This window comes from Peromyscus eremicus, chromosome 15 (genome assembly GCF_949786415.1).
Source record: "Peromyscus eremicus chromosome 15, PerEre_H2_v1, whole genome shotgun sequence".
NCBI classification, from domain to species: Eukaryota; Metazoa; Chordata; class Mammalia; order Rodentia; family Cricetidae; genus Peromyscus; species Peromyscus eremicus.
In genome coordinates this window covers 6856765-6883075 of record NC_081431.1, presented here as the reverse complement: position 1 = coordinate 6883075, position 26311 = coordinate 6856765, and the positions used below count along the sequence as shown (strand labels likewise).

The window sequence follows — 26311 nt, the reverse complement described above, 5'->3', positions numbered from 1 at the left end:
TTAGAGTTCACAAATGATCCCCAAATCTCTCCAGAAAGGTAATTTGCAGTCACATATTTAGAAGCTTTATACACAAACTGGAAGGTGCATCTGTGATCCCTAGTTCCTGGTCTCATGCCCTTGTGAAAAGTCTTCTCTCACTGTGGTCAAAATCTGTGACTTGCTTCTAATCAGCGGAACGGTACAAAGGAGGTAGGCTGTGACTCCTGTGGGCTCTCTGAAAAAGATTGGAAGCCATCTTGCTGGGAAATGATGTCCCTGGCATTGCAAGAGGCCATCCTGGGGAGACCCTCACCATGAGACCTAGAAGAAAGGCCTCATAAACAAGCAGCCAGTGACCCAAAGCAAGCGTCAGCTCAATGCTATGAAGAAACCAAGACCCTCAAGGTCCAGATACTGCCAACCTACACTGAAAGGCAGTCTTTCTTCTTAAGAACCTAGAAGTAGGGCTTCTGGCCCAGCAACACCTTGATTGTTCCACTTTTGAGACCCTCTGCTAAAGAGCTGGTAAGGTGTGACAAGTCTTAGACCATGAGGTCCTAAGCATGGGTAGCTCTGAGCTGCTGCTGGTGGTGGTAATCCTGATACATGATGGTAAGGCACAAGAAGTATAGGAGCCCTGACAGCCTGTCTCTCAAGGAAAACTGATAGAAGTCCTCAGAAAAGCTATACAATCCCCACCCGATGCTACACTCCTTAGGGAGCTGCTGTCCTTAAACTGAGGATGCTTTGCAAGTACATATAAACCCTCACAGTAAAAGTCTAAATTCTTGGCTGCCATGAAACAGCAGTTGGTGATGGCCAGTGCTCTGGGATCAATAATGGCAATTGGATTTTCCAATTGATCACAGTGGCGTAAAAGATTAGGCACCTATGTGTTCGGTGTCTGTATGTTCGTCGTGTATGGAAGGACTATGCAGGAATGCTACCAGGAAACATTCTGGTGATAAAAGAATTGTGTGCATGCCCACCAGTGTGGAAGCTGGAGACCACTTTCTTTGACTGGAACTCATTTGCCCTAATCACTCTTGCACTTGCCCATTTGGAATTTGTTGTTGAAAAATAGAGAGAAAACCATCAAAGTAGGACAATAAGTCTGACTTTTCAGATTATAACATAGTTGACAAAAACAGACCCCACTGTCCAAATTTCCACTCAATTCTAACAGGCTTTGTTCTGAAGGCAGTTTTAGGTTGATAGCACCACTGAGAGTGTCCAGAGCATTAGCATATCCTCTTGATCTTCCACTCACTTCTGATGTTAGTAACATGATGTCCACTTGGGAAAACAAGACTATGGAGCAGAGAAGAGGCTGGATAGAGACCAACTGTGCCTCCGAGGACTCTTTTAATGAATGACTTAAGACACTTAAAAGGTCCCAGTGTCATAGTCTGACTCATGTGCTGATAAAGCAACCGACCAGACAGGACAGGAAGAGTCTGGACATGACAGAGCCGTTGCTGAGCTCGTACCAGAGCAGCCTGAACATGCAACCTCTGTTGCATTGATGAGATATTGTGTATATTTATTCCCCGTCGTAGAAGTGTCACGCTGCAGAGTGACTAATTTAAAGAGCAATCAAAGGAGTAGACCTTTTACCTGATGGCAACTAATTAAAATCACATAGAATAATCACAGGAGTAGCAAGAACTATGATATATTCACAGGGCGCTGTCCTCAGAGGACTAAGTGGTTCCCAGGCAAGTTCTTTCTTCCTCTTTTGAAATGTTATGTTAAAAAGAAAGAGAGCTAGGAGAGGTATATGGAAGGGTTTGGAGGGAGAAAAGGGAAGGGAGAAATGAGGCGACTATAATGCCAAAAAAATAAAAGAAGAAAACAAAAGCTATGAGCTAAGGATGCAGAGAGGTTGGCCAAGCACTTGCCTAGCATGTATGAAGCGCTGGATTCTGTCCCCAGCACAGAGTAAACCAGGCCTGGTAACACAGCCTGTGAGTCCAGTACTGTGGAGGTGCAGGCATAAGGGTCAGAAGTTCAAGTCCACTGTCAGTGACACCACAAAGTCAAGACTACCTGGGGGGGGGGGGGATGAAACTTAAAGAAAGGAAGAGAAGGGGGAGGATAAAGGAGAGAAGAGGGAGGCAAGAGAGACAGACAGACAGACACTAGGTAAGTAGTTTCCAACAAACATTTTGTGTGTGGTCACATGCTTATCTCCAGTTCAGAGGTTGCTGAGTCCATATATAAGTTACAAAATGAACTCCCAGCACCTTTGAGACCTCTTCTACTCAGAGACCTATAGCATGATGAAACTTGGAGAATATACTTTGTGAGTAAAATCATCTAAAATAGTGTCTCCGTGAAGGAGAAGCAAAAGTATAAATACTAGTGATTGCTGTCTAGAGTAGCCTAGCATCCTGAGCACCATCAAAGTGCCAGCTCACCTTGCCACCACGACCTGCTGTATGGCCTTCCATGCCTGGGTTTTTTTGGGGGGAGGAGGGGACGGGTATTGGCAAAGTGCAAAGGGATTGGGACAGATGGAATACAACATCTCTAAAATTGAGACCTCAATATGGTAGAAATGCAGCTTTTTTGTAGCCGGAAATAGGAAAATTAGTTAACACCTTTTCTACCTTAAGGTCTAATTGGATTCAGACAGGGGCCGGTTTGAAGCAGCACCAAGTGTGACATATGAAATCATCACAAGGTTTGGTTTGTTCGCTGTCATTTCTCATTATAATCTCTGTCTGGAGAATGGATTCATGTTGTGCCATTTTCTGTTCTTGTTACAGTTTTTGTCACATGAATAAGATATCAGGGTGTTAATGCCTGGCATGCAGTATTGGTTTGTGATGCCGTGTGCGACTGTGCTGACCTTTGCAATATTATGTATTCTGATTGGTGGTTCATCTCACCTCTTTCCTACAAGTTAATAAGGCTGTAAAAAGGAAGAGAACAGAAACGGCCAGCCAGTCAAATTATAGAATATTGAAAAGGTCAGAGCAGTACGGCACAGAGGAAAAAAATTATGGAATATATGGTGCATTAAAATTTTTGTGACAATGAACATTACAAGAATGAGAAAGGATACCCACTTACGTGATTTCAATCAAGAAAATCCCACAGGATGCTATCCCAGGATAGCAATCATCTTTACATCCTGCATATGACATACAAAAATACCTACTTCTGTTGGTTCTCACTTAACAAAATAGTTTCACAGACAATATTCTGTTATTCAACAAATAAGAACATTGAGGTATATCAATGCCTGGAAAATGGGCATTGATACTATTAGCAGTCTCGGAGGGCTGGGCACTGAGGCAGGAACAGCAGATGAACCTGTTGACCACATGACACGCACTGTGATTGTTTCCTTTTCTAACTCTCTTTCTTCAAAGAGAGGAAAGTAGAACTAGATGATATAGCATATTTGAAGACTCCACAAAGTTTGGAATATCCTGAAAGAGCAGTGTGGGGGTTCTCTTTTTAAAGGATTGATCTATTTTGTTTTTTATGTATATAGTGTTTTGACTTTATCTAAGCCTGTACACCATGTCTGTGCCTTTGCCTGGTGCCCAGGAAGCTAGAAGAAGGTGTCATATCACCAGGAACTAGAGTTATAGACAGTTATTAGCTCCCAAGGATATTCTGTGGCCTGAAAATGTCTCAGTGGTCAAGAGCACATAAAGTTCCCAGCACATGCCGGGCGGTGGTGGCGCACGCCTTTAGTCCCAGCACTCGGGAGGCAGAGCCAGGCGGATCTCTGTGAGTTCGAGGCCAGCCTGGTCTCCAAAGCGAGTTCCAGGAAAGGCGCAAAGCTGCACAGAGAAACCCTGTCTCGAAAAACCAAAAAAAAAAAAAAAAAAAAAAAAAAAGTTCCCAGCACTCTCCTACAGCAGCTCACAGCTGCCTGTAACTCCAGCTCTAAGGGAACTGATGACTTCTGGCCCTTTTGCACACACATGCATATACCCACACATATACACATAAAATCAATAGTAGTAATAAGATATCAGTTCTATGATCTATTCAAAACTTGTCCCCTCCTCGTGATATAATAGGACTGTGTCTAGTCTCTGCACCATCAATGAGAGGCACAGAAGGAGAAGACACAGTTAGAAAATCTGAGGGTTATTATTGTCCTAGATGCCACAGTGATCAATGATAACTCACTTTAAAATTCTTTCATGCATATATCAAAATTTCTCATACAACATTTGTGTTGGATTTTGTAGGCTTTGAAGATAGGTCCTGTTTGTTAGCTTTATACTCTCTTTATATGGCTAATTTACTAACAGAATCAACATTTTACAGCCTACAGCCAGAGTCTAAAGCTTTACCAGCTAGAAAGCCAGCTACTTCTAGAAGTAGACGAGATGAGCTGGGATCATTACTTTAAGAGTAGCTGAACTGTTGGCTAGAGAGAGAGCTCAGTATTTAGGAGCACTTGCTGCTCTTGCAGAGGACTCAGGTTCTGTTCCCAACACCCATTTGGTGATTTACAGTTATCTATAACTTCAGTTCCTGGGGAATCCAATTCCTTCCTCTGACCTCTATGGACATCAGGCATACACGAGATGCACAGACATAAATACAAATAAAACACTCATACAAATAAATAAATTTTTTAAAATAGCATAACTACAAATAAATAATTCAGTCAGTAGCTCTCAAATTTCAGCATGTTGAAGAATGAATCATTCAGTGATTTCTGGCTTCTATGCTGATAGCCTCCCAAAGTAGGTTAGTGCACAGCTCAGGTGTATGCAATTTGTGAGATGGCCCTAAGTGACTGCAGTGGGGATGAACTCTGGATTACTGCTAAAAACAGCCCATTCTGCAAAGAGTCTAGTTCCCCCTCATTGGGCTTGAAGCCCAGGGCCTCCTGTCAAGCTAGGCCAGCGTGGATCAGAGAGGCACTGCTAAACATCACAATGACTGGAGTTCAGGGTGTGATAAGCTATGGTTCCCAAACCTGGAAACCTAAAGGGACCTTCACCACCCACTATCATATCCACACAGTGCAGGCTTAGGCTGAGCAAACAGGAATGGACACTGTGACAGAGTGCTTTTCACCTCGGGCTTCCATAGCTTAGTTTTTGAGACTGAACCAATGTGGATGCACCTTTTGAGCCCACAGAAATTTATGTACAGGCAGAAGAAAATGCTAACGCACAGCTCAGTGCAGAGGGGCAATCCCATGCTGTGCATTTTAGCAAATAGGCCCCCTTATCTAAGAGCCCAAAGTCATGGAGCTGAGAGAGAAGGGGAAGGGGCAGGTGATGGGATGGACAAAGAGCTCTGACCTGTGGATCCACGTTCAGTTTTGAACCTGGAGAGTAGAAGTCCTGACTGTCTCTCTAGGTTCTGGGAACCAAACCATGTGTTTGCGGAGGCACAAGAGAAGATCACACTCACTCAGCTGCATGGCTCCTGAAGATACACGTGTTCGTTTTTGAGCTGGGCAAAATGGTTATATAATTACTTCCTTCTCATAATTATTGAGTAATTATATACTTCTTATAATTACTCAGTAATCATTGTTCTATAGCTAGAAACTAACATTACAACTAATTGTGTAATTACCATGTATTAATGTCGTTATATGGCAAACTTAGAATAAAGTGGTACTTAATATATTTATCTCTGCCATGCCATTTTCAGAGAAAAATAGAGGATAGGGTCTGTTTTATAGCTCAAAAATTGCTTCCAATACAAATAAACAAATCAAAAGGAAGGAAGATACCTCCACCAGTGTTCTGAACACAGATGCGTACCCTTGTGTTTGTGCCTGGCTAGAAATAGGTAAAATTATTCTCTTGTGACATAATTGTAGACTTTTGTTGGTGTTTTACAATTTTCAATCTTTCATAAGATGCACAAATTACACAACTTCCTTGTCAGATGAGCATCTGTCTGGGTCTCTGGAGGGTAAGGTGACCTTTCTGGGGGATTTTACAGCTAAGCATGTGACAACAGCAGCCGTTGCTTCAGCCAGAAGTAAAAATGCTTCTGAAGAGCTGGGTGTCCTGAGACCTGGAGATGTGCTGATACGATCATGTGATTGTGCATAGATAATGATCAGACCTCTTGAGGGCAGGGACCATATTTTATGCATTTGGGTGCCAACTCATGGGCACCATAGGCTCCTTACAAACAGCACTTCAATCAAATCAAGTCACAAAGCTAGCCATAAAGAACCTCCACGTGCTAACGTGGCATCATTCAGAAGGAACTTGAGTGGAGTGAGCCCTTAAAAGCTGCATTCGGAACTCTGTGGGCATTGAATTACATAAATGTCAAGATAAGAGTTCTCCATTTTGGACTTGATATCACTCTGTAAACTTGGAACATTTCTTCATTGGAAATGAGTAGCAATTATGCTTCCCAGTGTTCTAGTCCATGAACACTGTTTATTTTCTCTGGGATAATCATCCCTTTGCCTGTATCAATCTCAAGACCCAAATTATTGTGGGGTTTCTTGTAGCCACAGAAGACACTTCACTGTGCATACTTTGTCACAATAAAATTTTCAGCTACTTCCTTCAGCCTAAAATTATTATAAATATTATAAATATCTTTTTTGTATATGTCTAGCTTTATCTACCCTACCCACATTTCATAAAATGACCACACCCTAACCAACTATGAGACTCCTGTTAGTTTTAGAATTTGGAATATTACCTGATAGGACACCAGCATGATGGGATCAGGTTTGTGCTGGTCACTTAAATGAACAACGATGCCTTTTGATGATTAACCCGTAGTTAATGATCACTGAGAAAACAAAATTCCAGGTGCTTCCATCTTAACCACTCGCCAATGCTCAATATTTGCAGGTAGAATTTGTATGGATTACAGCAAAAACAGCAGCGGTCCTTACTGTTTTGTTCATTGTTATGAGAGAGCTGGGTAGATTTGTTCACAGGGCAGTTAATCAAACTGCATACCTTGATGAACCACTCACGTATGCTTCTTAGTTTTGTGCCGTTATATGCAGATCAGGCTAAGAAGCCCAAATCACTCAGATGGATTTTTGGTTTTTTTGGGTTTTTTTTAGCAGATATTTCATGCTGGGTGCAGGAAAGTAAGAACTTAGCTAACTTTCATAGTGGCACGGTACGAGAATCACTGTGTGCATTCTTTTCTTTGCACTTTTATGCTAATTTGTGAAGATATGACTTTACAAATATTGTAGGCATTCAAATTTCTTTACAATGTGAAATTGCTTATATCATGTGACCATCTTTTACACTTTAATTAAATAGTATGCTGTTATTGCTAGGTCTTGCAAATATCTTTGTTTCCCCCTCTATATCCAGTATCCTGGTGGTTTTTACTCATTTTTCTCAAAGCTGTTGGAATAAATGTATAACAGGAAACATTTTGACAAAGGAAGGCAGCCTGTTTTATGTAATTAATGATATTTATAAATAGTTCTTTACCTTGTGTTTTTAAAGAGTATCTAACACACTCCTATATTTGACTAAAACTAAAAACAATGTCTCCTCCATGTGTGCTTTAAAAATATGACTTTTAAAGTAAATGCCATATTTTTAAACTCTAAATCGGTTCTTTTTTAATTCTAAAAATTTTTAGTTCTCCTCCATTCTCTTTTTGCCATGAATGTTATGCAGGATTTGGAAGAAAGGAGCCATTATTACCAAGGTGCAGCATTTCTCTATGTCCTACACAGACTAGGATTTGAGATGGGTTTACCAGAGATTTGAAAGGATGGAGGTGGTGGGACACAATGAGGGTACATGGGAAGTGATTGCTTTATGCAACCAAAGGCTTCTACATCTGCTAAGAAAGCTGGATACAGATGTTCAGGTCAATATGGACACATCTGGCAGCCCACCCACAGCAACTGTTTTATGATGTTCTGAGCAATCCCAGTTTAAGGAGTCATAAAATAGAAACAGGCCAGGCTAACGCTCAAGCAGGGTGAGAGGTAGACAGCGGATGTCAGAGTGTGCTGTCTATAGACAGAACCATTTTACTGGGAGGCATTACTTCTTTCTCTCTGTATATTAAAGAAAACTCAAGGATTATGAAAAATAAATAAATAAATCATCAAGGGATCCATTTCTATATCTGGACACTTTTTCTTTGTGTGCATAGTGCTTGTTATATAACAACATATTGTCTGCATATTCATTCAGTTTGGCGCCAGTGATCTGTAGGTACTAACACAGTCTTCGTTTTATTCATAGCATGCTGAAGTGAATGTACACACTGATGGGAACACATGCAATCGGTGCTGGTGTGGTAGTTCAGCTTGGCATTGCGTCTTTATCAACCCAAGAAAATACTCAAGTAACCGAAGAAAATCATCACTAAATGTAATTTTCCTCTTCAATCAGCAGGGGATAACTACACCCTTCTCAGTGGCACAAAAACCATCCACAGCAGTGAAGGGAAGCAGCTCTGGGTGCTGGTGGACGGCTTGGTTCCTTACTCCCGCTACGTAGTACAAGTGAATGCTTCCAACAGCCGGGGCAGCGTGCTCAGTGACCCTGTCTCTGTTGAAATGCCTCCAGCGGGTGAGTCTGTGAAAACTGTTGTCGGCGTTCAGACTTAAACAGGAAGCCTAGAACCGAGTGACTATTGGACACTTTTTTTTACAACTTAGAGGCTCAGTTGTAGTTCTGAATGTTTGGGCAGTTTTGTTTTTTGAAAACTCATTATTGATATCCTTTTATTGCTTTGATGAGTATGTTTTCTTCTTACAGTGTGTGTGTGTGTGTGTGTGTGTGTGTGTCTGTCTGTCTGTCTGTCTGTCTGTGTACATGTGTGCATATGTGTGTGTCTATCTATATCTGTCTGTGTATGTGTATGCATGTGTGTGACTGTCTGTATACATGTGTATGTGTGTGTGTGGCCATGTGTATGTGTATATCTGTATACACAGGTATCTCTGGGCATCTATATCTTAAGAACATTAATAAATATGTTTTTTTAATTAGTAGTTTGTTTTTTTGTTTTCTCCTTTCTTCAACTTGACAGATTTTTCAATTTTGACAACATATTTGGAAGGAGACAGACAATGGGGTGGGGATGCGGCATCAGTGTTCAGGGACTACTGAAAAATTGTGAAAAGGTACAACCCCTTTGCCCCTTTGCAGAACATATTGATAATATCAAACTTAAAATACAGGTCCTCTTTGTAAGGATCAGCAAGTGGCTGTTACAACAGGACTCTCATTCACACACTGAATAAACACTTCATCCTAGCAGTCGTGATAGCCCTTTCCTGTGTGAAATGCAATGCATTCTGCGTATGTTTACTTTGAATATTTCTATTTAAAATTGGTGCAGTTTAAATAATCATAATTATCCTAGAAAATATGCAGTCTCCACCCCATCCCATGTCCTAACTATTTGTGAGGTCTAAGTGGCAAGAAGAAATCTCCCCGAGATTAGTATTCACAGCTCCTGAACAGGAAGCATGTCTCAGAGTAATGAGAACATGGCTCTCACCTGAGTCTCAGAATGTGGGCTTTTGGAACGTACTCCAGGAGAAGGACCAAGGAGATCTAGCGTCTGTCCTGCAGCCAAACTTCAGGCATCAAAGATCCTTACTATGTACTCCTTTTACAGCTGTCTACACTGGCTTAGATCATTCTTAATTTTTAGCAGTTCAGTTTGTGTTCACAAAGAAGCCTGCTTCATACGTTGTCCACGGATTCAAGCCTGTATGTTCAAGTAAGTTCTTCTGTGCATGTGGGATAATGACTCCGTTAAAACAGCACATTCCAATTGCTCACTCACTTCACACGTGAGGGTGTGTTTACCAATACAAGGATCAATGTAATGGAAATCGGGGTAACTAGGTCATTGCTTTATGGGTGTGTGGCAAAGCTGAGGTTCCTTTGTGGCTCACACCATCTGGGATCAGTGTAGCCATTGAGAGTAAGTACCCAGAAGTCCAGATTAGGGAGGTGACCCTTCACCCAAAGAGGAAGCAGTATCCTTAGAGACAGAGTATGCGCCACTTTATTGCCACCATTAGGACTTATTTTCTCCCGTCATTAGATTGTTGTTGATTACAATTAGGAAACTTATCGCTTTGAAATGATCTTTTTTATGACCTTGTGGCAGTTTAAAGGTGACACCTCATTGATTAAATAGGTTTTAGTTCATGCTTCCTTTTACTTAATGAGCTGAAAACATATTATCATGATTTACACATAAAAATCATGCTGAAAAGCATGTGGCATTCAGTAGAATATGTGTGTTTAAGTAGAATTAAATTAGTGCTGAGAGTTATTAAAGAAATCTTGCATGCCTTCCAGTGAGCTGCGCTTCATACTGAAATGGTCAGTAAATGAGCCAGCACGCAGAAGGGAACCGACAGGCAGAGGTGCTTCTGTGTGCTGCTGGCTCTTGCGTTGTGTTTGGCTGGTACAGTCACTGCCTTTTCTTTGCTCTCAATGGCTGACCCCTTTAATGGTGATGCTGAGTTCCTAGTGTCTTTCTCTGCTGGATAATGGGAGGTTTGAAATGAAGTAGCAGAAACACCACAATAGAAAGTGTGGTGGGGGGAATGCCACTGGTCTTTCTTTACCTAGTACTTGCTATCAAATATTACCTGCGGGGCTGGGGGGGATGGCTCAGGATGTGAGAGGGCTTACTGCAGAAACATGAAGAGCTGCCTTTGCAAAGTCTGCTCTCATGTAAAGCGGGGCATGACTGCATGCCTGTAACCCCAGTACTGGGGATGTGAAGTGAGAGACAGGCAGGTACCTGGTCTAAATGACACTTACCCTATTACAAAATGGTGAGATCAAGGTTCAGTAAAGGTTCTGTCTCAAGGAAATAAGGGGAAAAAGGTTGTATCAAGACACCCAATGTCCTCTGTCTCCACACAATCACGTGGGCACACAAACACTTGCCAAACCTACACACATACACACACATGCATGCACTCACACACATGTGCAGGCACACACGCACACACACACACACACACACACACACACACACACACACACATACACATGCATGGACACACACACACACGTCCACTCACTTACATGAGTAAATTCACCTACTTAATCAGTTCATCAGCATGCTATCTCTTGCCAACCTAGCCTGAGATTCACTCTAGAGCCCAGAGTACACTCATGTGTATTGAAGTCACCTGTTTAATTTGACCATCACGCTTTCTCCCTGTAAGATTCCACATAGCAGGGGCTATTCCCTGATCTTTTTTTATCTTCGGTGCCTAGATCAAACCTGGCACATGGTAGGTGTGTGATGAATAATTGGTGTGTGCATGAATAAGTTGGTCAGGATGGCTTAATGAGGAGCTGAGGGGATGGCTCATAGGTAAAGCGCTTGCTACACAGCCTGAGGACCTGAATTCAGGTCCCCAGCCCACAGCATAGTCCGTGTAGCTAAGAATGTCTGTAGCCCCAGAATTGTGGGGCATCGAGACAGGAGGATTGTTGTGGGTGGTTTGCCACCAGCCAATCTAACAAGAACAGCGAGCTGCAGTTCAGCCAGAGCCCCTGTCTCAGGGGAATAAGGTGGGAAGTGACCAATCAGGACACCTGGCATCCACTCAAGCATATGTATATACCCACCTGCACATGCATACCCAGATAAAGAGTTCAATAATCATTAAGCCATTGGTTATCATTCCTCATGTTCTCTCAGATCCAGTCTCCACCTGAGGACCTTTATGTGATGGTTGCAAAGCTGGGACCTCCTCTGTGCAGGAGAAAGGCTGTACCCAAGTAAATCTAGCTGCAACCCTGACCAGAGAATTAGAGTAAGAAATAGCCTCACATTTCATGAGCTTGCCAATCCTAGCTGGTTGCTTTTTCTCAGATGAGCATAGGATGAATACTGCTTAGCTTATGCAAGAATTTGGAAAAGAGAGACAAGGAAAATCAGTATGAAGAATTTTAAATGCCAGGATGGAAAAGTGGCTCAGCACTTAAGAGTGAAAAAAAAAAGTACTTTCAGGGGGCTTTTTATAGTTTGGTTCCTAGAACCTGTCAGGTTCTTCACAACTACCTATCACTCAAGCTCCAAGGGATCTGATGCGCCCTGCTGGACTCTTCTGACATTGCACACACCACACACACACACACACACACACACACACACACAGAGAGTTTTTTAAGAAAGAATTTTCAATGGTCCTCATCTCTTAGCTGATGCTTGTGAGATGTCTCATCACCAGTCTCCAACTCCCTTTTGCTGAAGGGAAAACTGAGCGTAAGACACACAAGGCCATTGAGATGGTTCACTGGCTCAAGCACTTGCTGCACAAGCAATAGGACCTCATTTAATCTCCAGAACTGTGTCTTACACGCCAGGCATGCAGCTCACACTTAGGAACCTAGCGCTGCGGAGCAGAGCAGCCAGACAGCCTTGCTGAATTAGAGCGCTCCAGTTCAGTGAGGGCCCTGTCTCCAAACAGAAAGAGGAATGTGACTGGACACCAGTCACTGGACTGAGGACACCAAATGTCAACTCTGGCTCCCACATGCGCATGTACATGCATGCAGACACACGAACAAAGCCACACACATACACACAAAGGAGATCTAATGAACCCATGTGATTTGAAGGTAGGAAGTAAAGACAGCTGTTATTACCACTACCGAGGGCTAAGTATGTACATTAATGGCACTTAGTCCCCAAAATCTTGGATGGAAAACATTAATGTTTAGTCTTTGGGATCCTGCTGGAGTATCTCTCGCCTGCATCAGTGGAGTCCAGCTCCACCTCTCTTGTGCTCTCAGGGTTCTGAAATCCTGCAATCACTCTGTTTTGTATTATTTCTAAAACATAATACTCCTTAGTGTTAAGATACTCTGGGAAATGAAAGATCACTTTAATCCAAGCTCTCAAATAGCATTATGGAACAAGTACAAGAGTTCTAGGCAGAGTTTAAAAAAAATAAAAAGGAATCCAAACGTTAATCCATAAATATGAAACCTCCCTGTGACCTTTACCCCACTAAGGTCTGGAGTTACTAATGGGGTTAGGATTTCAGCACTTAATGGGGCTCTGTGCATCTGTGTTTTGTATGCATGGAATTCGGTGTTCGGTTTAATAAGTGGTTGACATTGGTGATGTCCCTTAATTTGCTTAAATCTAATTGGCTCTTTTATCAGTCAAACCTGTATGGATTGGCAATTGATCAGAAGGGGTCAGCCATGACTCTGCATGTAGTTAAATGGTGGAAGCGCCTGGTAAAGCCACGGTGGCCAGATAATCAGCAGAGGGTGAATGAAGGCTTAGAGAAGAAGGTGAAGGAGCTCCCAAGTTTTGCGGGATCTTCAAGTTCAGAACAAAGGCGTTATGGAGTGTATAAATTTTAAATACACTGCATTTTGCCTCCAGACTTAAACCTTTTTTTTTCCAGATGAACTGAAATCTTGTCTGAAACTGTCTTTGTTACATCAAAGACCTACTCAGAAAGCAGAAAGAGACAGAGGAAGCATAAAAGGGCATAGTTTAAAATGATTACTGACACACTTCATACTGACGAGCTCCAGCCAGATGATATTTTTTTATGAATGTTTCGTATTTTTTGCAGAAGGAATCGTTTTCTTCTGTTTATCTAAAGGGTTTCAAGGTAATCAGGAAGGAGCTGAGAACCACCTGTACTTCTCAACCTCATCCAGTTTTCTCTGGCGATAAATAATTAGTAGTTTCAGCCTGTGATTAGAATTACTACAGCTTAGATGCTCCATTAAAAATATAAGCTCAGGGAAGCCATTATTTTCTGAAATGTGTTCTTCGAAAATGAAAAACAGACAGACTGGGAAAGTGACCAGGAGTGGTTGGTTCATCCTCAAGAGGCTTTCCATCGCCCCTCCCCCTCCTCGTCATCTGACACATCAGGGAGAGGATTCACCATGGTTAGAGCTTACATCATCAAACCACAGACGCAGAGTCTCACAAACATGGATTTCAATCCCCTTCCTTGACTAGCTGGCTGTGTTGCCATGCGCACATACCCTGTGCACCTCATCCTCAGTTTTCACACCTAGGAACTGGGCTGGCTGAGAATTCCCACCTTATAGAATTACCTGGTGGATGCACAACAGTATGTTTGTTTGCATAGTTAATGAACATTCAGAGCTTACCTCCCGCCTTGCTCTCTGGTCCTATTTGGACCGGTATGTGGAGGTTAGAAATATAAACTGTTTCTATTACGTCTGCCCTGCTTTTATCTTATTTCCACCTTTTAAGATTTATTTGTTTTTAGGTGTATCCACATTTTACTTGCATGTGTATGAGTGTATCACATGCATGTCTAGTGCCAATAGAGATCAGAAGAGGGAGTTGGATCCCATAGAACTGAAGTGATGGGTTGTTTTGATCTACCATGTGGGTACTCAGATCAGAACCAGGGTCCTCTGCAAAATCAGTACATGCTCTGAACTGCCAAGGCATCACTCCAGCCCAAGTCTTTCCTGTTTTTAGGGAATGGTGTATAGGCACCCAAACTTGGAAAACAATTTATTACATTTTGAAGGAGATACAAGAAAATCTCCCTTGTCAGCAAAATTAATGGGGACATTTTCTTTTGGTATAAATATCAAGAAATCTAGATCACTAAAATCATGTCGAAAATCTGTCGAAAATCTAAAATCCTTGGAACCCACATGAAAAGCAGGATGCAGCAGTGCATGTATTCCAGTGCTCTTTCAGTGAGATGGAGGCGGAGACAGGACAATCTGCCAGACACTTACAGGCCAGCCAGCCTGGAGTGCCAGCCAGCTACACTGGAATACTGGCTCGCAGCATGTGAGTACAATAGCAGAATCAATGAGGGAGACCCCGCTTCACCAGGGTGAAAGCGAAGACGTGACTCCACAAACTGTCCTCTGACTGACCAGCACATGTGTGCCCACACATACACAGACAATCATTCATTAAAATGTCTATAGCTCAATATCTGAAGGAACGATCTGTGCTCCTTTAATGCCTGGTGGTTTAAAAAATTCTTTTAGTTATTTCTAAAATTTGGGGGTTTTCTTTCCTATTTCTCCTTAGTTCTTCCACAGTTATCAAACGTTTATGGGCTGTGAAGGCAGGAGCAATGTTGGGTTTGTCAATGTTTGTAGCCCAAAGGGCTGAGACAAAGTATTTGCTGAATAGGGGAGACAAACGTGCTGCGGTCGTCAGGACTTGTATCATGGTCTTGAAAACTGTTTTTGCCATCCCCTGTCTTTCACTTAGATAATCATTCTTAGGGGTTTAAAATTAGATTGAAGTCATCACATTATTGGTCTTACTCTTGTCAATATTGCCATCACACTATAGAAAAAAATAACTTTAACTCTTGATGTCTTGAAGTTTCTGTGGGTTGTGTTTAATTCTTTAACTACTATTTTCAATTAGTTATTGCAACTGCTAGACAATTCATTGAGAAGGGTAGTTAAAACAGGACTTTAAAAAAAAAATCCAAATACGTGTTAATATAATTCAGTTCAGAGCATGTACCTACATAGTAATATTGCATGTGGCTAAATATTTACCCATTAGTTTTTATATAAAGCCAAGTTGCTTTCTTAGGAGGTTGATTTGTCATTTATAAGTCTAGCATCCTTATTCCAAAAACTATACCCATATTGCGTAGTTTATGATTCCCACTTTTAAAGTTAAAGCCAAACAAGGGACCAGAGAGACGGTTCATCTGTTAAGAATGCTTGCCACTCTGTCAGGGGACTGAAGTTGGGTTTGTAGCGCCCACAATGGGTGGCACTTGACCACCTGGGACTCCAGCTCTAGGGAATCAGACACCCTCTTCTGTCCTCCATGGGCACTGCACACACCTGTGCTTACACACACACACACACACACACACACACACACACACACACACACACACACACGTACAATAAATGAAATCTTTAAAAAGGAAACAAAAATGTAAAGATAATTAAGTGGACTACAGTTACAGGATTTTTCTGTTTTCACATCCTCACACAGTTCTGACAGGATAGTATTATTAAGCCCTAATTTTAAGTTGTATAAAACAATTAATTCTTATAGAAACAAATCTCTGTTATCCTCCTAATTTAGGTAGTATTTAATTAAGTTATAAAATCATACTGAGGAGCACAGCTGACATGAACACTCTTGGTAAAATGAAGCTGTCTCTCAGTGAGCATAGCTCTATTGGTGACAGCTGAATTTTGTCTTTGAGCTCAAGAGAAAATTAAACATCCCTCTCTGTGCATTGATAAAGAAATAGAAAACATGTATTAATCTAGAAAATCAGTTAAGAAGAATGAATGAAAAGAGTGTGCACTATTTAAGAGAAGGAAGTGAGCCAATAGTGTGGGGATGCTCTGCCCTCAGAGCATCCACCCTCAGGAGAGAAGAACCATTCCAGGAAGCTCTGAGCTCAGGCCATGGGAAGCAATGGTCTGCCTTGAAAGAAAAAGGAAACCATAGATATTTCCCTTCAGTTGACCAGGACCTGAGTCTGAGACTCTTAACATAATCCGTTCAAGTGAATCTGTTTTCTCCCTCACTGAAAACATAATGTTTGTTTATTGATCTATTTCTATTTTGTTGAAGGTTGTACATACAATGGCACAGTGTGGAGGTCAGAGAACAACCTAAGGAGTCATTTCTCTCCATCCACCATGTGGTACCCCGGAATGAATTCAGGCAGGCAGGCCTGGGGGCAAGTGATCTCATCTACTCCCTTCCTCCACTTTTTCTTTTCTTTTCTTTTTTTTTTCCCAGACAGAGTTTCTCTATGTTGTTTTGGTGCCTGTCCTGGATCTTGCTCTGTAGACCAGGCTGGCCACGAACTCACAGAGATCCACCTGGCTCTGCCTCCCGAGTGCTGGGATTGAAGGTGTGCACCACTGCCGCCTGCCTCCTTCCTTCACTTTTTTAACGAAAAGATTGAAACTTTTTCCTACTTTTTAGTTTGAACCCAAACCCCACTCTAGGGCCTCAGAAGCAGACTGAATGTGTGTAGCACTCTGGACCCACCTATTTCATTTCACAGTGCTACAGCAGTGAGAGCCTACTGGACTCCCGTGCCTGCAGATATTTCTTCATAGTATGACAAGATGCTACTTAAAAAAATATAAAACGAACAGTTTTCAAAGAGGTCAGGCTGTGTAGCTAGAGTTTTCCTGCCTGGCCCACCGTCAGGACAAATCTCTGTCACCTGCCAGTCCCACAGCCGCTCAGACCCAACCAAGTAAACACAGAGACTTATATTGCTTACAAACTGTATCGCCGTGGCAGGCTTCTTGCTAACTGTTCTTATAGCTTAAATTAATCCATTTCTATAAATCTATACCTTGCCACATGGCTCATGGCTTACCAGCATCTTCACATGCTGTTTCTCATCTTGGTGGCTGGCAGTGTCTCTGACTCAGCCTTCCACTTCCCAGCTTTATTCTCCTCGTCCCGCCTATACTTCCTGCCTGGCCACTGGCCAATCAGTGATTTATTTATTAACCAATCAGCAACACACTTGACATACAGACCATCCCACAGCAGGGCTGCCCTTTCCCTACTCAACAGCCCCTCCGCATGTGTTTGGTGTCTGCTTTCTGATGCACATCCATCCACCTTGATTTATTTACAAGATTGAAGTATATACTTCTACATGCAAGGGGCCATAGCATGTCTTAACAAGTGTGCAAAGGGATGAAAATTTTAAAAATCAACTTTTGCACTTGAAAGAGTTGGAAACTGAAATAAAGAATGGGCTAGTATGGTATATTACAGTGTTTAACTGTTAATATAATGAGATTAACTGCCTTTTCTAATATAAGAGACACACTGCAGACATAGGGTAGAGTTGAATAGTGTTCTTTAAAACAGCACTCTACCACGTAAACAGATGGCCCATCCTTGCCTTCAGTATATTAAAAACCACACAATTTATATTACACCCAGTTCTTATGAATCTTTAGAATAGTTGTGCATAATGTTTTCCTCCTGTGTATATCTTCCAAATGTGCTGCCATTTTTTTTTCCTCCTGGGGGGAAAAAAATCTCAACCCATGGAAGGTAATAAAGTAGTGAAACTCAGCAAATAAAATGTATTTAAATTCTTAATAAAATAGTATGTGTTTCAAAACACATAACATCCCATCTAGCTTTATTCATGTTTTCTCCTAAATATTTTATTAGAGTAGAGCCATGGTGTTAACATCTGTCTTTAATATGTGCTCACATACTTTGACTCCAATTCTTACCTCTGGTTTCCTAAGATGGATAGTTCGCTCTGTGGTAGCTGTAGGTGTGTATCTGGGTATCTGCGCACGCTCGCATACACATTTATAAAATTACATATCCTGAGCCACAGAAAGGGATCTATATCCCTCTTACATTTTGTGAAGTTTCCTTTACTTTTTATGCTGATAATCTTGACAGTGAACTTCCTGCTTATAAAAACAGTTTAGAAAGGCGCCAACTTCTGAGCCGTGGAGAAGAAGGGAGGCAACTTTGAAGTGCACTTACCAAGCACTCAGCGAGCCTCCAGCCAAGAGCTAGCAGCCCGTGCACATTTGCATAATACTCTCCTGTGGTTTATATAGACACACACGCCCCCACACACAATTAAGTACTGTCTTCAGAGCATCCCGGGGCAAGGCAGAGAGACTGAAAAAAATCATTAAATGAAAATCACATCTTTCCTACTTTACCAAGGGAGAAAGATGGGAAGTATTGCCTCTCTGAGATTCATTGATATTGAAAATCATATTTTTTAAAAGGAGTAAGTACAATTCTCCTGTCTGCATTTCATCTTGGAAGGAAGGTTTATCTTTAACTTTAAGGTGAAAAAAAATCATGTCGATGTGATGGCTTCACTGTTTAAAAGCAACTTGAAATTTTATTTGAATTCTTGGAGTGCCCTGAAGAAATGTTTCTTTTATTTCTTAGAAAATAGTATTATTCTCTTCTTTTCTTCTTTTTCTTTTTCTTTTTTTTTTATCATAGAGCAACTCAATGCCCAGCTTGCATAAAACCCTAAGAACATTTACATACCTGTATAGCCATTCTTAGGAAACTGAGGAAATCCTTAATAAAACTGAGACATTTCAAGGGCTCATTCCAATCTCATTAACAACATAAATAGTAATACATCCCCCTTTGTTAGCTCCATAAATGGGAGAAGACTGCCCTGATCCAAAGTTTCTAGAGTCCTTTCTTAATGGAAAATAGACCACGACTTTAGTGGACATATTCATTCCAACCACTGTGCTATTCTGATTAGTAACTAACTGGTACAAAGGAAACTTCAATGTGCAGGTGGCAATTGTCCAACCAAAAAATTGGAAGTGTGGAGAGCAGGCATTCCTAAGAGACAGGTTGACTACTCCAGGGAGTCACACCTGCTTCTCACACTTCAGTGGCTGCTTTGGGCTTGGCACTGACTTCCATTCTTATTGTAATGGATGATGTCTTATCTACCAGAATACAGAGTCATGGAAAAGACAGAAGAAATGGTTGAATGGTGAGGGATACAGAGGGGACTCAGAGCTGGCCTTCTCCCTCTGCCTCTCCACATTTTCAGTGTCTCTAGGCAAACAATAACCTACTAATCTGTTGCTCTCTTTCTTCAGTTCCAGTTATCGGGGGTCAACTGGGGTCTGAATTATTATATAGAAAGTTCCTGAAGCAAGCAATTTGTGAGTTTTAAATTGAATGCTCTCCTAAAGAGCATAATGGAGCCTCTCATTGTCTCATGCCATCTTCAGTCCAGTGTTTCCTCTGTGTATGTCCTACCCAGCTGCTGTTCACTTCCTGCCATCTCAGTTACCAGATCAACTGTCCTATTCTCACAGGCCTTGCGTTTACTGGCAATCAGGGCACGTGGCATCAAAGCTGTAATGTTTTTCCTTTAGGTGAAAAAGGTAGATATCATCAGCTTAATGTGTAAAGGAAAAGGTTATATGCCGTGATTGCTAAAATCTATGATAAGAATAAACAGTGAAATGAGGAAGACATGAAATTCCCGCTGCTTTCTGTGCGTTGGTTTGGACTCCCTTACTCTGATCCACTTCTACATTAAGCTGTGTGGCAGATGAGTGTACAGATAAAGCGTTGTTAGATACAGTCCTGTATTCTGTGGTTTTGGGTATCTCCTGGGGTGTCTCAGAACGTGTCGCTCTCAGACGAGGAAGGGCTACAGTATCATGTCCTCAGAGAATGATGGTGGCTTTTGATTTTTCATTCTTGCACACCCTACCTTCACCTTTCCTGTGTTACAGGGGTCTAGTTTTCCTCTCAGAATGAATGTGGGCTCCACTTCCTGTTTGTCATGAGTGTTGTGTGCTCCACCAGAGCCATGAAAGGAAGCAGTTTAGTCAACAGAGGAACATGCCATGCCACATGCTGAAACCTCGGATTCTATGAATCTCTGGCCAGCTGTTGCCTTGGGAAGGGTCCGAAAATGTAGCCAGCATGGAGAAAGAAGAGCCAGTCAGAGAAAGGGTAGTGGGCTGCTGAACTATAGTTATGCCATCCAATGACAGCATTCCTAAATATACTTGAATTGCTAAAACACTCTTGAGTAAACTGGTCTCCGGTCACTTCTGGACCAGCCATAAATTCCTCTACAGTGTGTCCCTGACCTAAAGATTATGAGAACCACCTGACCATTAACTGCTATCTCTCTCTTCTGAAAATAATGCTGGCTTGCTGCAGATGCCCATAACTATCTTTCTGTATATGACACAATGGCAGATTTTGTCTTTAAAAATTCAAACTGGAGGTGGAGGCAGCTTCCTGCTATTCTGCTTGAGACAGCCCCACTGGTGATAAAGACTTCATATGACTTATTCAGAAATCTCAGGAGCTTTTCTCCTCAGGTACCCCATAATAGAAGATAGGCTGAATTCTGGTGGTAGCACTGGCTATGTTGAATCCAACACTACCAAAGACCAACTCTTCGTTTGGATTTTTATCTCATAGGAGCCAATTAGCTCTTTTCATGATTTAAGCCTCTGAGTTGGGCTTTATTATTTAGAAACAAGATGCTTAGAGGGAGGTGGCCCAAGTAGAGAACAGTGCCCTCAGCCTTCTTGCAGACCATACCAAACCAGAAGGCTTGGGGTGTGTGTGTGTGTGTGTGTGTGTGTGTGTGTGTGTGTGTGTGTATGTGTGTGAGCTTTTGTCTAAGCTCTCAAAGAGGAAGTTTCCAGAAGCAAGCCTGATACAAAATAAAACAATCACTTTTAAGACTATATGACTGCTGGCTTGCTGTGGAGGTACTTCCTTGCCGCGGAAGTACTCCCTTGCCCTGGAAGTGCTCCCTTGCCCTGGAGGTACTCCCTTGCCCTGGAGGTACTCCCTTGCCTGGAAGTGCTCCCTTGCCCTTGAAATATTCCCTTGCTCTGGAAGTGCTCCCTTGCCCTGGAAGTGCTCCCTTGCCCTGGAGATGCCCTTAGAGCCACTGTGTCCCTAGTCTCCTGAGAACCTCTGTCTCCATTTATAAGTCTCAGTGCTGAGTTTCACCAACAACCTTTGTTCTACTCAGCCACTAGGTTTGGCCTCAGTATTTTTCTGTGGCTCGAGCTTCTCCTGGATGAATTTTCAGACCTGAGTCCCACTGGTGCTTCCCACAGTATGTGCCATTCCATTACCTGAGAATTTACCCCAACTTCAGATTTTTTTTCCTTTGCTTTTCCCTGAGTACGTGTATGTGATGTGTATGAATGTTTACATGCCTTTTCTGTACATGCACAGGCACATATGCACATGCTGGTGAGTAAGCACAGACGAGTACACATGTGTAGAGGCCACAGGTTGACATCAGGTATCTCTCTCAATCAGCCTTCGTCTTATCCATTGAGGCAGAGTCTCTCAATTGAACATGGAACTCACCCTTACAACCAGTCTGGCTAGCCAGTGGACTTCCCTGCCCAAATGCCATGTAGGTGGGTAAAAATCTGAACTCTGGTCCTGTCAAGTGCTCTAATCACTGAGCCATCTTCCCAGTCCCCCAAGGTCAAATTCCTGAGCCTCATCCTTCAACTATTAAACTAGATTTTCTGAGAGTGAAGCTGCATTTCAATGATCCCCTCTCTCCCCTTCCCAGCTCAGGTCACTCAGATATTCTAGTTTGGCAGCCATGGAATTAGATCATCTTTAAAATGCCCACACAGCGAATATGTCACATGATCTTTTTCACGCCTGTATTCCCACAGTTGTGATTAGGACGCTGAGCTCCGGCAGGGAAATAGGTCAGCTAATCTTCTGTGCCTAGCATTCTTCAGGTCCGAGGCCTCCCCTCCAGTGTTCCTGAATAGGATAGAGACAGATATCCTGGGCAGCTGGTTCCAGATGCCGAGCCCCACCAGTAGTACCAGAAAAGCAACAGGCTCGGTGTTTATGCACCAAGGAACACTAATGGCCCTACCGTGAAGACGCTGTCAAGGAAATTTCCTCTGCCCCTGGATTCCTTCCCAGAACATCTGTTACCAGGATGTCCATGTAACTCAACCCGAGTCTCTTCCCCCTGGGCTTCCTTAACGAGCATCTCATGATTTGGTTACACCTTTAGCCTGGATTCCAGGGTTTTCTGGCTGTTAGACTGTAAGAGTTAGGGGTTTTTCCTTCTAGAAGTTCATAAATACAACTCCGCAGAGTATCCTGATGCAATTACCAGTTGCCAAGAGGACCATTAAGATGATGTAGTGTTTTATTTGACAAAAAGAGTTCTTTGATGCAGTGGTTATTTATACCAAGGAAGCCCTCACTGGGTACAGGTGTTTCTTTTACTTTCTTATTAGTGCCTATTAATTGTACAAAATAATGAGATTCATTGTATTCTGCATACATGCATGCAATGTGCTTTGATCATGTGAAAACTCAGTTCTCACAAAGTCTATGAGGAGACTGCTCTTCAGCCTTTGTTTCTGCACAACTTGAGGAAACAAGATCAGCTTGTAACTAGGCCATTAAGGTCACACAACGAGAAGAGAGAAACAACTCCTCAGACCTATGAGCCTCAAAATCCTAGCCTCTCCATTAGTCTGTCCTAGCTTTTTTTTTTTTTTTCCGGAAGTGGTACACATTTTTAGGCCCTGCTCATCAATGGGAGCTAAAGATGTGACTTTATAATTGTGTCAAATCTAATTTCAAGCGTATTGATTGGTTGAGCCATTGAGGTTGAAAATCTGTTCGTTGAAGGGATCAGAGTACATTCCTGAGTTAACTTGCCCACTGATTGCTTTTCAGTGTAGCATATAAGTGAGGGAGAAATTCACTGAAACATATCTTAGGAGCCTCACAAAGCAGCATGGTGCAGATCAATATGCCACAATGCACAGTCTTCGTAGAGGGTAAAGGGATGGCCAGCTTGGTCCATCCACTCCCATGGTGGTTACAAGGATAAACTTTTCACCAAGAAGTTAAACAACTTCTTTCAAGTTCATCCATGAACTTCTACCACATACTTGAATTAATAAAACTATAAACTAGGTCTGGAAAGATTTCTAAGCCTTGAAAGTGCTTGCCACATAGGCCTGGTGACCTGAGCTTTATCCCTAGACTCCACATAAAGGTGAGAGAGGAGAACTAACTCCACAAAGTTGTCTTCTGACCTCCTCAGGCATGCCATGGTGCATATGCCCACATATATACACATCATGCATAAACACAAAATAACAATATGTTTGTAATTTTTAAAAATAGTTAAAATTAAATTTAAAAAAATTAAAGTCTACTATACACTCAGAAAAAGGGAATGCTGAATTGTCTCTCTGCTGCTCTGTTTAGGGAAGACCTCACCTTCCCTGGAGGCTTCTTTTCTGTACTTCCAGGTCATAGAAGACTTCAACTTGGAATGTGCAGTTCTTCCTTGGACTCGTGTGAACATTTAGATTTTTCTCTTCCATTTGCTGTTGCAGAAGATTCGTGCAGGTGTTGCACAGAGAAGTTCATTAAGGCATGTTCAAATACATTTACCCAGCATTAGTGTGTCACAATGGTGTCATTATTGTTAATTACTAACTTGTCGTCTCATTGGGCCCATATTAAATTTCAGATCTTTCTGTTAATTCGCTCTGTGTCTCAGAGGAAATGAGTGTATCTGATTTTCTGACTGAGCATAGTGTGTGCTCTTGTAAAGACATGCAATTTATCTCATGAAACTAACTTTTTAAAAATTAAAAAAAAAAGTCCTTGAAAGACAGGAAGAAAGTCCACCTCTGTAATGACAATGACAGATGAGTGAATGAATGTGTTACTAAAATGTCTTTCCGTGGACGATTTTAAAACTCTACAGTCTAGCAGAGGCATTTGTTCACAGTGGAACATTGTCAAGTATTATAGAATCCACCACCATTAGCAGTGTGAATATGTGGAGAAAGTATTCCCTGGAATGGCCCGCGTCTTCTGCTCAGAAAGGAAGAAAACTTCTTCACCAGGATCTGAATTTGGGGCCTTGAGACATGGCTCAGTTGGTAAAGTGCCTACATGCAAGCAAGAAGGCCTGAGTTTGATCCTGTGGCACTCACACAAAAATGTTATTCACACTTGTGAATAACATTACCTTCCTGTAATCCCATTGCAGCAAAAAGCAGAGAAGGACCACTGGGGCTCGCTGGCCACCCAGTCTAGCCTAATTGGCAAGCTCCATGCTCAGTGAAAGAGTATATGAAGAGCAACTGAGGAGGCTACATCGCGTTGACCTCTGGCCTCTGTAATCCTGCACACACATTGCACTTACCAGCATACATGTGTATGACTCCCCCTCTCTCCTCCCAATACACACACGAAAGAAAACCTTCAGTAGGAGCGTTTTGAATATTCTGGGTATACGGTTGACTCATCAATCATATAAGGATGTCTTTTAAATTGTACATTGGTAAATAGAAACCGACCAGAGTTCCTGTCGACCTACAGGATCCAACAAATAGCGTTTTCTGTTTGTGATCGCGATCGCAGGGTCTTCCTTGGTGGGTTGGTGAAGAGTGACATGGGTCTGTGCAGAAAGGAGCAGCTAATGTGTCAGGGGGTGTCGGCTGCTGTTTAAAGATTGTAAAACATAATTCATATGAAGTGGAAGTGTATACTCACTCTCACTATGTAGTTGAAAAATAAGCTAACTTGTAAACATCTAAATTTTTATTTTCCTTGATGATTCTACCAGCTGCCTCTTAAATGTAGGAGGCCAATGAGAAGAGCCAGCCAAAGGTGCTAGCCTCTAAGCCCAATGACTCGAGTTGCATCCCCGGAATCCACAGGATGGAAGAAGAGGAGGAACCTCAGCAAGTTATCCTCTGATTGCCATACGTGTGCCTTGGCATGTCCCCTACAACAACAATAGTCATTACTATGACTATTTAAAGTATATATGAAAAATGACAAACTAAGTGGACAAGATGAGCAGGCTGGTTTTGGCATATTAAATTATGAGTGAGAAGTAATTTGAAGATCAGAGCAGCTGTTTGGGAGCCGGGACTTGAGTAGGAAAGGCATTGGGTCTCTTCATCTGTCCCATGTATCTGCTCTCTGTTCTCTGTGCCTTGGAAAGCCCCTCCCCCACAGTTTCTGGATCTTGATGTTTAATTTAACACAAAGGTCTTTGAGAAGCACAACAGGGGGTTGCTCCTGGTCTTTCTGGCATTGAGGAAATTGAAATGTACATGTTTTTTCTCATTTATCAAAGAAGGGCAGGAATCTAAAGTGACATTTTATATCAAATGAATTATGAACTGTGTACTTTGTACCTAAGGGAACAACAACTAAATTAGGGTTTTAGATAAAAAGGAGAGCATGACAGACACACACAAAAATGGGTTTTTAATAAAACATACAGTCGTTTCTGGTCCCGCGTCTAACGGCGACATGCTGTCGTGTAGGGGAAGTTGGAAGCGCATGCAGCCTATTCAGAAATCTGTCAGATTTAAGTATATTTAGGAGATTCCCACAAAAGATTGAACCTGTGTTTCATATGGCATGAGACTTATAGCCAGGGTAATGGTCTCAGAAATCTTAGGGATTTTTTTTTCTCAATTCTTATTTTCTTAGAAAAAAACAATTGCAAATTCTTACTTTCTTGGAAAAGACAAAAGTGTAGGTTATGTGCAGGGGAAAATGTCATGGAGGATAAAAATGACTTCCATGAATATGCCACATGCCATTCCTCCTCTGTCTGTAGTGCCCACACACACTCACACACAAGCAAGATATTCTTGTTGACACCCGGGTTTCTAAAATCACCGGGCCTGATTGCAATTGTAATGTCTGGTCCTGTCCTCTGTATGACACTGTGTGCTTTGTAGCATCATGTGTGGCCTCAGGTTTTTCATATGTAAATGGGAAGAAATGACAGGGTTCACACAGGAAGACTACGGGTGTTGATGCTTGCAGTACAGAGAAC

General features: G+C 42.0%; 1 protein-coding gene across 1 annotated transcript in view; it reads left to right on the top strand.

Moving 5' to 3' along the window:
* Positions 1 to 26311, top strand: part of Ush2a (usherin) — a 697985-nt gene that overhangs the window by 414822 nt on the left and 256852 nt on the right. The window contains exon 37 of the mRNA XM_059281179.1: positions 8331 to 8510. Coding sequence (XP_059137162.1) covers positions 8331 to 8510 — 180 coding nt within the window. The remainder of the gene's footprint in view (positions 1 to 8330; positions 8511 to 26311) is intronic.